Genomic DNA, 14,559 nt, shown 5'->3' with positions numbered 1-14,559 from the left:
AGTTCCTGGAACCACTTCTCAGTCTAACTGTACCTGGGAGCAGCCTAAAATCACTCTTGGGAGTCTCCAAGGTATAGGAACATGCCTGGTGACTGCTTCCACGAGTCTTTCTGACCCTCTCCTCCAGTTCTGTAACCCCAGTTCCTTGATTAATATTTCAGCTTCCTCATCAGATGTTGCAGGTTGGTATCAAGCCCCTGAAGGTTCATGGTTTGCCTGCAGGGATGGCCTGACCAGGTGTGCTTATTCTGCCACTCTCCTCAGAAGGCCAGACTCATTCTGTGTCCTGATAGCGGTATTCCCCAGCCTGTCTGTCCTTCCAGGAAGGGACGGATGGAGCCACTTCCCGTCCCATTCTTCCCCCATGGAGACAATCAGACAGAAACGGGCTCTGCCGTTCCTTCCCCTCATAGTAGAGCTCGGGCTGGCAGGCACTACCGCCCTCAGCACTGCAGCCCTTCTGAAGGGCAGTTCTGGGTATGCTGAGCTAAGTGCACAAATGACCACAGACCTGACTCAGATCGAGTCATCCATCTGGAAACTGGAAAGCCAAGTTGACTCCCTGGCTGAGATGGTACTCCAGAACCATAGGGGACTTGACCTACTATTTCTGCAGCAGGGAGGCCTGTGTGCTGCCCTAAACGAGGAATGCTGTTTTTATGCTAATCACTCTGGGGTGATCAGGGAAAGTCTAGCCCTGGTTCATAAGAATCTTGAGACTAGATGACTGGAGCAGGGACAGGGAAAGAACTGGTACCAGTCACTGTTTAATTCTTCCCCCTGGCTAACAACACTTGTTACATCTATTGCAGGACCTTTGATTCTTTTTCTTCTTGCCTTTGCCATAGGTCCTTGCATCTTTTCTACTCTGGTCCGCCTCATCCGCCCCCAAGTGGAGTCGTTCAAAATTATGGTGATAAGACCTCCTGGGTATCAAGAGGAAGGTGTTCAAAGATTTGAACATTTAGGAGAGAGAGTGTGGAATGTTATGCCACAATCTCTCAATTTCCCTGCACTAGTTTCCCTCATTGTCCTGACTGAGTTTCCCTGAATTGTTCTATCTCAGTTTCCTTAACTGTCCTGCCTCAGTCCCCTAAGTCGTAACCCCCCCCTGGTTCATTAAGACTGAGGACCATTTGCTCTAAGGTTATAAATTGTCAATGGGAGAGGAGGAGCAGATCAGACTTCCTGGCTCCTAGCTCCCTCTGCCCCCAAGAATTTAGGACATTGCCCCTCTCAAATATTCCAAAAGATAAGACTATCTCGGATACTTCACTGACATCTTTATTTCTGTTATTCAAACATTCTGACTCTGGCTTTTAGTAAAAATTTACAATTTCCCCCCCATCCTGACAAGTTTCTAATTTTCCCGCTCTTTTTCCTTTCCTTTGACTGAAGAGCTATAAAAGTGTTTATCATTCCCCCATTCATTACTGGATACTTTGAGACGAGAGTCCTGTCCAGTCAATTAAACTCTCCAATTACTAAAATATTAAAAAACTCTCTAATCTCTATCTTGCCTCAGTTTCTCCGGCATTACATCCTGCTCCTAGTAAGAGGAATTTATATCCATTCAGATTTCAAATGGAATATGGAAAAGGGGACTTGAGAGGAGTAGTGAAAATGCCCCTGTAGTTCTGAGAAGGGAGAGCATGGTTCCAATTTCATCATTAGGTCATGCTCCCACAAAAAGGCTGGGCAAGAGGAGAGGATAAAGAAGGTCTTCAGTAGGTCTTCAAACTGACAAAGCAGAAGGAAGGTCTCAAAACATCTCTTAAGCTTCCTTTCAGTCCTTATAAATTGAGTGTGAAGGATAGGTAGAGCCTATTCTGTACTACAGGTAGTACAGAATAACTGGCTCCTGTATCAATAAGAAAATGGACTTATCTGCTACATCCAAAATTACTTTGGGTTTGCCCAAGGTGATGGAGTAGAGGGAGTCTGGCCAAATCTGGGGCCTGTGATTTTCAATTCTGAGGAGACTATAGTTGGGGGGGGGGAGACAGTGGGAGGCTGTAGCTTGATTCCCTTGTGGATGATCTCTCTTCCAGTACCACTCCTAGTTGCAAACAGGGTATAGGCCCAGGGGCTTTCTTCTGGATGGGCCTTCACTGGACTTTCTTAGGAGCAATGGCCCTATTTGTGAATTGGAAGCATAAACCTTCTATGATGTTTCTGGGTATGGCAACAGCCTAAATTTGATACTGTTTTCTATTTCTATCTCTAGATCTGTGGTTCTGATCTTCTGCTGCAGCTTGGTTCCTATTGGTAAAAATGACAAAAGCTGTTTTCAAAAGCTGAGCTTGGGGAGTCTGACTAACTTCTTCAGGTTCCTCAGAATGTCTGGGTCAGATTGACTGATAAAGTGTATAGTGAAGTAAGTAGCCCCTTAAGGAGAATTTGGGGCCAAGTTGGTATATTTTTAAATTCTTTATTTTATTAAAAAAACAGAATAAGAAAAAAGAAAAACAGAAAAGGAATACAAAAGAAAAGAAAACATCATCATGTGCCCAGCAGAATATCAGGGAAGATTCAAAATATATAACAACAAATTACCAGTTTAAGAAAATGTATATATTAGTAGAAGAAATTGTATTTATCCATACACACACTCCCTCTTTCCCCTTAACTTATCTTACTATTACCTAACCTTCCCCCATCCATGTATCCCTTCTTTTTCTTCTTCCCTCACCCTTGCTTCGCTATCACTTCTCCCTCCCTTCTTTGATATACTTCTTACGAGCCTTTACAAATCACCCTTAAAAAACAGCATGTTTTTCCTCAGTCCCCTGGGTAACTTCCATACACTTTTCATAATTAATTTGTTTCTTAATCCCTTTTTCATACCTTCAATAGGAGACTATTGCAATAATCCAGGCAGCACTGGTCTTTGGTCTTTGGTAACTAACTCTCTATAAATTTTGCTCTCTTTTTCTATATGGAAAACCTAAGTTTTCAATGAGAATCTTTCAATGACACCTCTGCTTAGGAACTGATGATGTAGCTCAATCCTAATTCAGATTGGTTCTCCCTTCTGTGAGGTCGCTTAATTCTGGGGCATAGATGAAAGTACTTAAATTCTTACTATGGAAGTTTTAGAGACATTTCCTGGCGTGAGGACCATCCTGATTGCCATTCCTCTGTGTCCCTTGTTTTTTCCCTATCCCCAGGATGTTGATTATGGGGACAAAAGTTCTAATTTTGACTCTGGTGATGCTGAATTTCCTAGAGGCTACAGGAAGAGATAGTGAAGGTAAGTTCAGAGCACTAACTCTTCACACAGCATAGGTGAGGAAATAACAGAAATGCTTTTCTCCCTGTTACTCAGACTAAAGAAAACCTGGCAGCAAGTTGGCACTTGGCAGGATGGGAAGATGGAAGAAGCTAGTCGCTAAAGTACCATCATCCTATTCCTGTGCTCCCCTCTTCCCTTTAACTCACATTCCAAGTGGAATGCTTCCCCTTACCTCCCCTTCCTTTCTTTGTCCCTAATCCCATCCCTTCTCATGGACTCTGAGTCACTACTCTCCCCCATCAAACTCCCACCTAAACTTTGGTGTCTCCCTAAATGCCTTCACATAGATGGCCTAAGTTGCTAAGCTGATTTCAACTTTGGTGTTTCTAGGGGAAGAGCTTTCCTGTTTTGCTTACCCCTCCCTGGCAGAAATGGAGGATTGGAAAGCCTTGTGTGAAGTCAAGGTATTTGGAAATCCATCCCTAGCCTTTGGGTTAACATGTTAATGACAGGTATTTTTTTCTATTCATTCCCTTCAGGCAGGTCAGAAGCCAACAATGAATAGGAGAGCCTGAGCCAAGATCTTTATGATTCCTTGTTAATGGGCTGAAGAAATATTACAGATCCCCTGTACTTCAAATCTCCACTTCTTTGTTCTAGTCAGGGGTTATTTCTTGTTGTGAATGCCATATATACATACTGACCCCAAATCAGCAACTGCTGTTAGCTGACTCCTTGCTATAGCTCCCTGATTTCAGGATCTGAATTATAGTCTTACTGCATAGCACCAAAGTATTTATTAAGTACTTACCATCCATGTTAATTCCTACCTCAAAGGGCTTAGAGTTAAGAAGACAGCTTATACAGATATAAACCTATATAGAATCAATTAAAAATAAGTACAATTTAACATTCTAAAAGACTTGATGTAGAGAGTGGAGCTGGATCTTTGTCCTGAAGGAAGTCAAGGACTCTAAGAGGTAGAGATGAGGAGGAGGTACATTCTAAGTGATGAGGGGAGCCCCAAAACTCTCTCTTTCTCTCTGTCTGACTTCTGACTGAGCCATAAGGTGAAGAACTTGGGAAGCTCCTTGAAGAAGAGATTCTCTCTAAACCTTGCCTCTGTAAAAGACTCACCCAGGAAATCAAAATAAAGTGGTTTATCTTGATGGGACTAGTTGAAGTAATCTCATTTAGCTGGAGATTCAGATTTCTATTGACCCCTATTCTATTGTTGGCTCAAAACCACTCCCAATAAGTGGTCTTATCTAGGCCTGGGGGCAGTGACAGCACTGAGGGAATCTCATTTTGTTGAAACTTCTATCTCAGATTTCCTTTTAAAAATGGTAATTTTAAACTCAGTCTTCTCAGAGGACCTAATGTGCCATCCACGGCATTGCAGCAACCCTCTGCCCTCTGAAATGATATTCTCTTCCAGCACTATCTTCTCTTTATCTTTCTCACCTATTTCCCCAGCAAGACTTTATACCTCTCTGTCTGGATTTCTCTGCTTGAAACTTTATATCTCTCTGTCAGGACCTTATCATTAAGGAATTCAGTCTTTCTATTCATGCATAGCAAAGGCTGGCTTCCCAATGCCAATAATAAAGTTCTTTTACCAGTCTAGCTTTTCAGGTTCATAAATTCCTTTACAAAGGACTTCTGCGCTGCCAGAAGGGGGTTCCCACAACTCCCTACCCTGCATGGAATCCTAGGGGGATTTAGGAGAGCCAAACCTCTTCATTCCTGAACCCTGAACCTGCCACTAACCTCATCATTTAACTCCCTGACCACGCTAATTTCATCATTTGGTTCCCTGAACAGGAATCAAACCCGAGCTGCAGGGGTGAGAGTGCCAAATCCTAACCACTAGATCACCAGGTCCCTAATCTTGTCATAAGCATAGGGAGCAACTAGTGCAAGTGCAGGGGAGATGAGTAATAAAATGTGGTGGTGGGGGGGACAGTGAAAGTTTAATTTGGTTGCATAAATTCCTGAGAGAGAAATAATGAATAGGAGACTGAAAAGAAAGCTTGGGGCCGCATTGTGGAAAATCCTCCATCCTCAAAAGGAACCTTCTAGGCTATGACAGAAATTCCCCCAACCAGAGCCAGACCTGCAGGCAAATAGTGATCCCTGATGCAGTTTGAATGCTCTCAATTCCTGGTGGTCAAGAGGTTAGTGGTAATAAGAGAGTTATTAAAATATCCCCTTAATTGGGCACAGGTTTAAAAGTGAAAGAATTCATCATTCCCGAATTATTAGTTGCAAAATAAAAGTTTATTGATGGATAGAAATCAGTTTCCCAAGGGACTGACTTCTATAGTGGCAAAGACCTATTAAGGAAATGGAGTTTTGGCACTGAGAATGCTTTCTCAGTGGGCAGAAGGGTCCTGGCAGCTGAGCAAGCTACCTAGGGCCATTTGCAAAGAGTTTAGCTCTAGGAAGCTGTTATAGTGGGTATCTTGGTGGGGGCTGGGATAGCCTAAGCTGATCAGACCAGGATTCCTCAATTGAATGAGAATTTAGAATTTCTATGGGAGTTGATTTGCCCCTGAATAGTATTGCTTCTCTTATCCTGGAAGGGTGGGGCTTCTCTAGACTCTTTGGAGCCTGGAAGATCCTGATCTCTGAGATCAGAAAGGGGGACACAATACAGTTTAGTGATAATCTTAAAGGGAACAGTTCCCCTCCCCTTTCAATCCTTCTCCTAATTCAGTTCAATAATTTGGCTTGGAGCCATCACCTATGATATATCTAGGGAATCCTTTAATTTCTTTGTGCTTGCTTCAGTCCCATCCTCTCAGTAGAGTTTCTCATTTGTAACTCCCATTGTTAGGGGTTGAGGCTGAGACAGGGACCTGTCCGAGTTCAAAAGTTAGGTCCTCAACAAGGGAAACACAGCAATGGGATCTCAGCCTCAGAGAATGAGAGCCGCTCAGACAGTGCCTGAGACCCAGTCAAGCCTAGGCTCGCCATTAGTGGAATGAGGGAGGCAGTGTTCCTATAGAGCCAGTAATCTAAAACAGAAATATTGATTAAGTAACTGCTTAGCCCTGGGTTTGGGGGCATAGAAACAACAAAGTATCAGAGATTCCTCAATCCACATGAATTGTAGCCAGTGATCCAAGTTTCTAGTCACCTGTGTGTGATATATAAGGGAAGGGCAGCAAGAGAAAAAAGCAAGGAGATATTCCTGTGGAATCTGATGACTAAGCAAGATCATGTAAGATCTAAGTTGGGCCAAGATGTGGAAAAAAAGTCAGTTTAAGTGTCATCAAGTTTCTTCACATTTACATAGTATTTTACAGTTTGCAGTTAAAAAAAATAAATTCTTGTCAAGACAATTCAGGAGGTAAGTTTATTATCATCCCCATTTCATAAATAAAGAAACTAAGGGAGACAGAAGCTAAGTAACTAGCCCTGGGTAACATAGCAAGCATCTGGAGCTGAATTTGAACTTGTCTTCCTGATTCCAACTCTATCCATTAAAGCACTTAGCTGCCTGATTTCTTCATATGAGCAATAATCACTGAGAATTTACTACAGGAGATCACCGTGACAGGTGCTGTGGGGCTCACTAAAAAGTATAGGAATTTCCTTTACCCTGCAAGAGTGTGTAATCCATCTGGGAGACAAAAGTACAAACACATAAAACTGTGTACTGAGGCTAGATGTGTTATATGTCATGAACATTACATAAAGGGACAGGGTTGCAGAGATGCAGATGGTGACCTTTTGGAAAATGCTTTCCCATGCTTTGGCAAAACATTGAACCTCACTTTGTTAAATAATAAAATAATATATGTATAGTAGTGTTGGCAGGGAGAGAGTGGGTTAAATCAAGTGATTGCTAAGATGTTGTCTAGTCCTAACAGTCTATCAATTAATCAAGAAACAAGCATCAAATAAGCACCAACTATGCATCAAGCACTTTTTAGGTACTGGGAAGACAAAAACTGTAATGAAACTTAGAGCTTATTCAAAAAGTTATTCTATCAGATTATAGGTGTATGTATGTTTCTCTCTCTGTGTGTGTGTGCAACATATATAGATAAATAAATAGATATCCACACCCAAAATATACTTAAAAATATCAAATTGATGTGTGGGGAAAGGCTCTAGAGGAACTCAGACCCAAAAGAAGGGCTTTATCTAGGAATTCTACTAGTAGATGAGAATGGAGTGCATTCTGAGAATGGGGACAGGTGATACAAAGGCATGCAGATGGGAGATGCTACACTGTACTTAGGGAACTGGAAAAAGATCATTTTGCCTGGATTGGAGAGCAGTGGTGTCAAACTTACATGGGGCTACTAAATCATAAATAATAGCCCTAAGTGGACCACACATTGACTTCAAGAATAACATATTGCTATTATCTTTTTTATTGTATTTTTATGAATTTTGTTAAATATTTCCCAATTACATTTTAATCTAGTTTGGGCCAAAAGGAATGAGGTATGTCACAGGAGGCTTATGTGCCATATTTGACACTTCAACTATAGAGCATATAAAAAGGAGGAAAGTTGAGGAGGTGCTCAACAAAGGAGAGTGGATCTACTTCTAGAGAGAACAGGGACCATCAAAGGTAATGGAACTGACAGGGTGGTAGTGGGAGAGAGTGATATGGTCAGATCTTTAAGAAAGTCACTTGGGGTGATGTGTTGGCATTGTATTACGTGGGAAGAGACTATACAATTGTTATTCTTCTAGTTGGAGCAATCATGGAAGATTTAATAGAGATGGTGACATTTGAGCAGAACCTAGAAAGACAAGTGGTGTTGGGATGAGCAAAACTGGGAGAAAAGGAATTTCATGTCTGAGAGGAGGGTAGGCACAGAGGGTTGCAAGCATATGATTGATTAAAAAGCATTTGTGACATGCACTGGGAGTACAGAGAACAGAACAAAACAAAATAAAGAGAAGATTCCCTATTCTCAAGGCACTAACTTTCTATCAAAGAAAACAATTTATATGCACATATACAGATTCAACATATACATACATACATATTCAATGAAAATGAAAGATGGTTTTTAGATAGAGGATACTTAAGGAAATGCTTCATGTAAAAGGTGGAAAGTGAGCTGAGTTTTCTAGGAAAGGAATCTAGGACACAAGAGTGAATCTAGAGATAAGGAAAAAAGAATACATCTCAGGCCTGGGACATAGTGTAAATGCAAGAAGATAGAAGATGATAGATTATTGGAGGTATGAATGGGCTGGAGAGATGTAATAAGAAGTCCCTGGAATTTGGCTGAATTTCTAGCGTGCAGGAAAACAATGAAGCTTGAAAAGATGGTTTGAAACTACCCTGGATAGGCCTTGATAAGCCATGCAGGAAAGAATTTTACTGAAAGTAACAAGGGAGATCTGGAGTTTATTGAATGAGAGAGCGACTATCAGTCCTGCACTAAAGCAATCAGTTTGGCTAGTGTTGGAGAATGGATTGGAGTAAGGTAAGACTTGGGTGAGGTTATAGGCTGGTGGGAAGACTAGGAGGAGGCAATTCCAATAATTCAGGATCTAAACTACGAATAGAATAGAAAGAGCCTAACATCTGTGGGCATAAAGAGTTTGAGTGGGGATATTCTGAAGATTCAGAGAGCAAGGAGCAGGTTTTAGAATGTTGGGCTTAATTTTCTTGCAGTGTTTGTGCTGCATTGATTAGAAGTAGATTTACCAGGGAGGGCACTTATGGGCTATGAATTAAACATCTTGAAAGGCAGCTCTGGGTGCAAAGAAAGGAATCCCTACCTGGGAATCAAAAGGCGGTGTTCCATCAAGGAACTTGCAGCCCATCTGGGGCTAGGGATTGGGCTCAGAATTGTGGGGCTGGCCATGCACAAAAAGATCAGTTTGCTTCTTAAAAGAGAGGAATACGTGCAGTGGCCTGCCCACCTTCATTCCATCCGTGCCCAGCTAGAGTTTGGGGGTGATTTGGGTGCCAGACAGGGCTAAGCGGCTCCTGGAATTCCCCGCAGACAACTTCATGGAGCAGACGAAGGCGGAGTGTCACTTTGTCAATGGGACTGAGCACGTGCAGTTTGTGGGGAGACTCATATACAACCGTGAGGAGATCCTCCGCTTTGACAGTGAAGTGGGGAAGTTCGTGGCTTTGACCGAGCTGGGACGGCCTATTGAGGAGCTAATGAACAGTCAACTGGAAGCTCTGGAGCAAGCTCGGGCCCAGGTGGCCAGGTGCAGAGACAACTATATCCTGTGGGAGTCCTTGTGGAAGCAGAGGAGAGGTGACTGGATAGACAAGAAGGGAGGAACAAGGGAAGAGGGGAAAAGGGATGGAAAAAAATGAAAAAGGTGGAGAAGAAAGGGGAGGGAATGAGGAAAGAAGGAGAGGAGGGAAGGAAAGGAGGATGAGATGAGGAAAAATTTCAGGGAGATCAGGGGAGGAGAAGGGAGAGTGAAGGGAGCAATCAGTGGAGTTTGAATGGGAAGGCAGGATGAGGGAGATAGGAGGAGTGGGAAAGGAAGGGAAAGGGAAAGAGATGAGAGCTTTTTTTTGAACTTGTCTGATTCACAGAGACCTGGATGACTATATGTAGCTATGTATATTATATCTCTGACTCTCTCAGGGCCACCTGGCTTAGAAGCCTAGTCTTTTTTTCAAAGTCACCCTCCTGCCCAGAGATTTCTTCAATGGACTGACAGGGGAGGTGCTCTGGGAAGGAGTCTGTTGTAAAGCTGTGAAATCCATTTATAATCAGAAAATCCACCTGATAATTATTTTGATCCATTTCCATGAATGCTGATTTGTCCAAGGACTCATGGGGCTACTTCTTGATGTATAAAATGTCTAACTGAATGAAAGTCTTGCCCATTGCTGGCCTTGGGGGGGGGAAGGGGACCTGAGCCTGATTTGGGGTGAGGTGACAGAGAGGAGAACTGAACTAGTGAAATCTGTTCTGGCTCTCTCACTAAGGATATTTCTTTTTTTTTTTTTTTTTTTTCTTCTAGTTGAGCCTGAAGTAACTGTGTATCCATCCAAGATAACTCCCCTAGGATACCCAAACCAGCTTATCTGTTTTATTACTGGTTTTTATCCTGGGGACATTGAGGTCAAATGGTTCCTGAATGGTCAAGAGGAGACAGCTGGGGTTTTATTCACAGGCCTGATTAACAATGGAGACTGGACCTTTCAGACTCTGGTTATGCTGGAAATGATCCCCAAGTCTGGATATGTCTACACCTGCCAAGTGGAGCACTCCAGCCTTCAGAACCCTGTCATTGGAGTTTGGGGTGAGAAGTGGCTGGTGGTCCTTTCAGACCAACGTTCTTCAGGATATGGCAGCCTCTAGTTCTGGTCTCCCATTGCCCTCTCTCCTCCTTTAGGATATCTTGTGCTTTCACCTAGTGCTACTCCCTGAGTTTGGTGCTAAGGTGAGGATGGAGACCTAGGATTTTGGTGTCCACAGTGATGTCAGTCCTAGAAACTAGTCTGCTTTGGGGCCTCTCTATGAACCTCTATGAACTTTTCCCCTGGGATAGGGGAATTAGGTTTCTTCTCTTCCTTCCCTTTAATCAACTACTTAGGCTTTCAAACTTGTTTGTATACCATGTGAGGATGGCTTCTGAAGGGGAAATTGTGATTCTTGGTGTGTCTTCTTCTCCCTAGAAGCACAGTATGGATCTGCCCAGAGAAAGATGCTGAGTGGAGTTGGGGGCCTTGTACTAGGGCTGATTTTCCTTGGGGTTGGCCTTGCTGTTTATCTTAAGAGTCAAAAAGGTGAGAAATTGGGGGAGACAACCCTGAGGCCCACATGTTCTCTCTAAGGGAGGAGGTGGAGACAGGATTTGGTTGGGACTCTGAATCTGTGACGGAGTGGAGGAAGTCCTTTGGCTCTGACTGCAGCTCTTCATAATTTTCATTTTCAAAGCAGAGTTGAGGAGGCCAAATCTCAGGCCTCAAAGAGTTTTGGAGAAGCCATGTTCACAAAGATAGCTATCTGAGACTTGCATCCCTAGCACTGAAAGCCCATATATACCCAGAAGCATGGAGGGAACTTCCACTTTGTCCAAACGGTATATTATCTTCCTTTTATGTATCATGGATTCACATAGATTTGTGTGAAAAATTCTATCAAATCTTTCAGGAAACCAAGGCCATCAACCAAGGTAACTTCCTCTACCCAGATAAGGCTTGGTTCTGATAACAACCTTTTCTCAATAGGTTTTGAAGCTAAGTAAAACCTTGGATTCTGAGGAGGAAAAAATGCTGCTGCTTATGAGCTCAGGGCCATGTAAGTGACTCATCACTGTTTTCTAATGTTCTTCCTCTGAACACTGATATTATATGGCTCCCAAAGCTTTCATTTTCTCAGCATCTCCGAAACATGAAAGCTACTTGCCTATATCCAAGAGTAAATTCTTCCCTATTTCAACCTGGACTCTCCATGTATTGCCTCTCACAGTACACCTCCTGTTGGGTTTGACAGGATGCCCCACAGGGTCTTGGCTGGTGAGAGGGAGGTCTGTCTTTTACCCTTATAGATTCACATGGTACTGTATGCATAAGTTGCTCATTATTATTTCTTGAATCTTTTCTCCAGTAGATCAGAAGAGAGAAAATTCCCTGGTATTGGGCAACAAGGAAAGTGCAGAAATGAAGAGAGAGAAGAAAATTCAATATTACCATGTATCTGTGGTCTCTATGTGGTTAATCCCTCCAAAGGTGGAGATCACATACAACCCTTCCAGGCCTTTTCATCCTATGTTACTTTTGTATAAATCTTCAAAGTAATCCTTCAAAGAAGTCTGCCCAGTGCAGACCTAGAGTCCTAACATCAAATAGATTGACATTATGCTCATGGTACTGAATCACATAGACTGTCCATTGCTTATCCCTCACAATCACTACATAGAGAGGCTTACTAGTTTGTTTTTTGGTCACACATATCTAATGATATCCTTTATTCTCTCCCTCAGTTCTTTAATATGCTATAACCTACACACACAAACTCACACACAAGCCCATGACATTCCTCAATATCACAACTTATTCACATAAAATTTTATTTCTATACTTTGTTTTTCCTCCTTTTTATTTATGAACATACCCCTCCCAAACTGATCTTTTTACTGAGACCTCACTTGTATCAAAGATAAAAAAAAACGGTTACATAAAATTAATCACAGTTTCATCCACTGTGTTTGACAGCCTATGCAACAATTAACATTCATAGGCTCCCATCTCTTCAGCAAGAAGTAGGTGCATCTTCTTTGCTATGACCAAACTTGGACATTGTAATTGTAGAGTTTAGTTCCACTTTATTGTTCTTTGTTTTACATTGTTATAGTCCTCGTCTCCCTTTTTTTCCTGGTTCTGAATACTTTACTCTTAATCAACTCATGAAAATGCTCCAATTTTCCTCCAAATTCTCACATCCCTTATTTCTTATATCATATTAATATTTCAATATATATGTGGTCTTCAATATGTTTAGCCATTTCTAAAACTTATCAATAATCAATTTCTTCTCAATTTTTTGCTAACAAAAAAAAGATATTACTAGAAATATTTGATATCTTAAATACCTTTCTGTTTGTGGCCTGTTTTGGTGTATGTATCCCCAGGGGATAAAAAATATTTAAAAAAGCTATTATTTTTGTTCAAATTGTTTTCCACAATGGAGAGACAAACTCACAACTTCATTAAGAGTGATGACAATGTGGCTATCATTCTGCAGTCCAGATAATATCAACCATTTCTACCTTTGGTCATATTTCTTAAGTTTGTGAATGTGAGATGAAATCTGAAATAAATCTGATTCTTAGTTAGCTGAAACAATTATGTTTGTTAATAGCTTGCTATTATTTGGAAAAATTTAATCAAATCTTTTGACCAATTGTCTATTGGATTTTAGTCTTGACCTTTTATATTTGTTTGAATTGCCTATAAATCTCAGATATCAGAACTTTGTCAGAGATATCTGCTATATTTTTTTTTACCTAACTTTACCTAATTTACAATTCTCTTTATTCTAGCCAATTGATATTTTTATATCAATTTTATATATTATAAATTGCCTTGGTTATTTTTAACATTGTTCTCATATTTATTTGGTCAACACTTCTGGCCTTAGCCATAGTTGTGAACAAAGCAGCATCATGATCATTAGGAACAACTTTGGTAAAAAAAAAAAAAAAGTCTTTTATTAGTGACCATGAATGAATCCTTTTCTTCTTTCCTTCTATGTAAGAAGGTACTTATAAAATTATGCATACTTGTTGATCCAGCAGTATCCCTATTACATATGTATTCCCAAGAGATCATAAAGAAGGGAAAAGAACCCACACATACAAAAATGTTAATAGCAGTTATCTTTATGGTAGTAGAGAATTGGCATTTTAAGGGATGTCCATTGCTTGGGGAATGACTGAACAAATTGTGATATATGAATATAATGGAATGGTATTGTTTTACAAGAAATGATAAGTAGGTGAATTTCAGAAAAACCTGGAAAGACTTACATGAAATTATGCTGAGTGAAGTGAGCAGAACCAGGAGCACAGGAGCATTCTGCAATGACATTCTGAGCAATTACTATAGGAGTCTGAATGCAGGTTCATGCATACTATTTTCAATTTTAGGGGATTTCTTCTTTGCTGTTTTTTTCCTTTTGTTCTGATTTTTCTTTCACAAAATGACTATTGTGTGAATATATTTAATAGGATTGTACATATATAATCTATATTAGATTGCTTGCCTTTTGACGGACAGGAAAACATGCAAGTCAAAATCTCATGAAAGTAAATATTGAAAAACAAAAGTAAAAAACAAAAAGAAGGTACTGTTTAATATCTTCATTTAATTTGTGCCATTTGGAGACTTATAGGAGTGTATAAAAAGGGGAATTGATAAACTTTTCCTTCCTGTATTTCTTTCCTCTTACAGGTACATGATTTCCATATAAAGCATTGTGTGGCAAACTAGCTGACACACCAGAAAGAAGCATAGAAATCTTACTACATAGAGTATTTAAAGTCCTAATGATGGGAACTTAAGCCAGCATGTTCTCTCCCTAAGGCTAAAATTTCTTAATCTACTCTGAGACCATCTCCCCAATATCCTTTAAGCATCTTCCCAACTTCTCCTGGAGTCTTTCAAACATCCTTTATCTCTATTCATTCTTCCTTGGTTTTTCCCCCTCCTTCCTTCAGTCAATAGAAATTGCCCCTTTCCAAAGCATGTCACAAAATCATATTTCGATTTTGTCTATGAACTTTTCTTGTCAATAAAGATGCCTTTTGACAGGGAGAATGTGACAAATTCACAATGAGGCAATCTTTGCACCTTATCTTTT

At 40.8% G+C, this 14,559-nt stretch overlaps 1 protein-coding gene across 1 annotated transcript; it reads left to right on the top strand.

The window, feature by feature from the left end:
* Positions 1 to 3,113: 3,113 nt before the first annotated feature.
* LOC141566410 (HLA class II histocompatibility antigen, DRB1 beta chain-like) lies at positions 3,114 to 14,316 on the top strand. The gene is made up of 6 exons (XM_074310899.1): positions 3,114 to 3,253; positions 9,223 to 9,489; positions 10,214 to 10,495; positions 10,872 to 10,982; positions 11,427 to 11,496; positions 11,806 to 14,316. The coding sequence occupies exons 1-5, from the start codon at positions 3,172 to 3,174 to the stop codon at positions 11,441 to 11,443; spliced, it is 759 nt and encodes a 252-aa protein (XP_074167000.1). The 5' UTR covers positions 3,114 to 3,171; the 3' UTR covers positions 11,444 to 11,496; positions 11,806 to 14,316.
* The last annotated feature ends 243 nt before the right edge of the window (positions 14,317 to 14,559 follow it).

The sequence above is a fragment of the Sminthopsis crassicaudata genome, chromosome 4 (assembly GCF_048593235.1).
Source record: "Sminthopsis crassicaudata isolate SCR6 chromosome 4, ASM4859323v1, whole genome shotgun sequence".
Classification (NCBI taxonomy): domain Eukaryota; kingdom Metazoa; phylum Chordata; class Mammalia; order Dasyuromorphia; family Dasyuridae; genus Sminthopsis; species Sminthopsis crassicaudata.
This window is presented reverse-complemented; position numbering and strand designations above follow the sequence as displayed.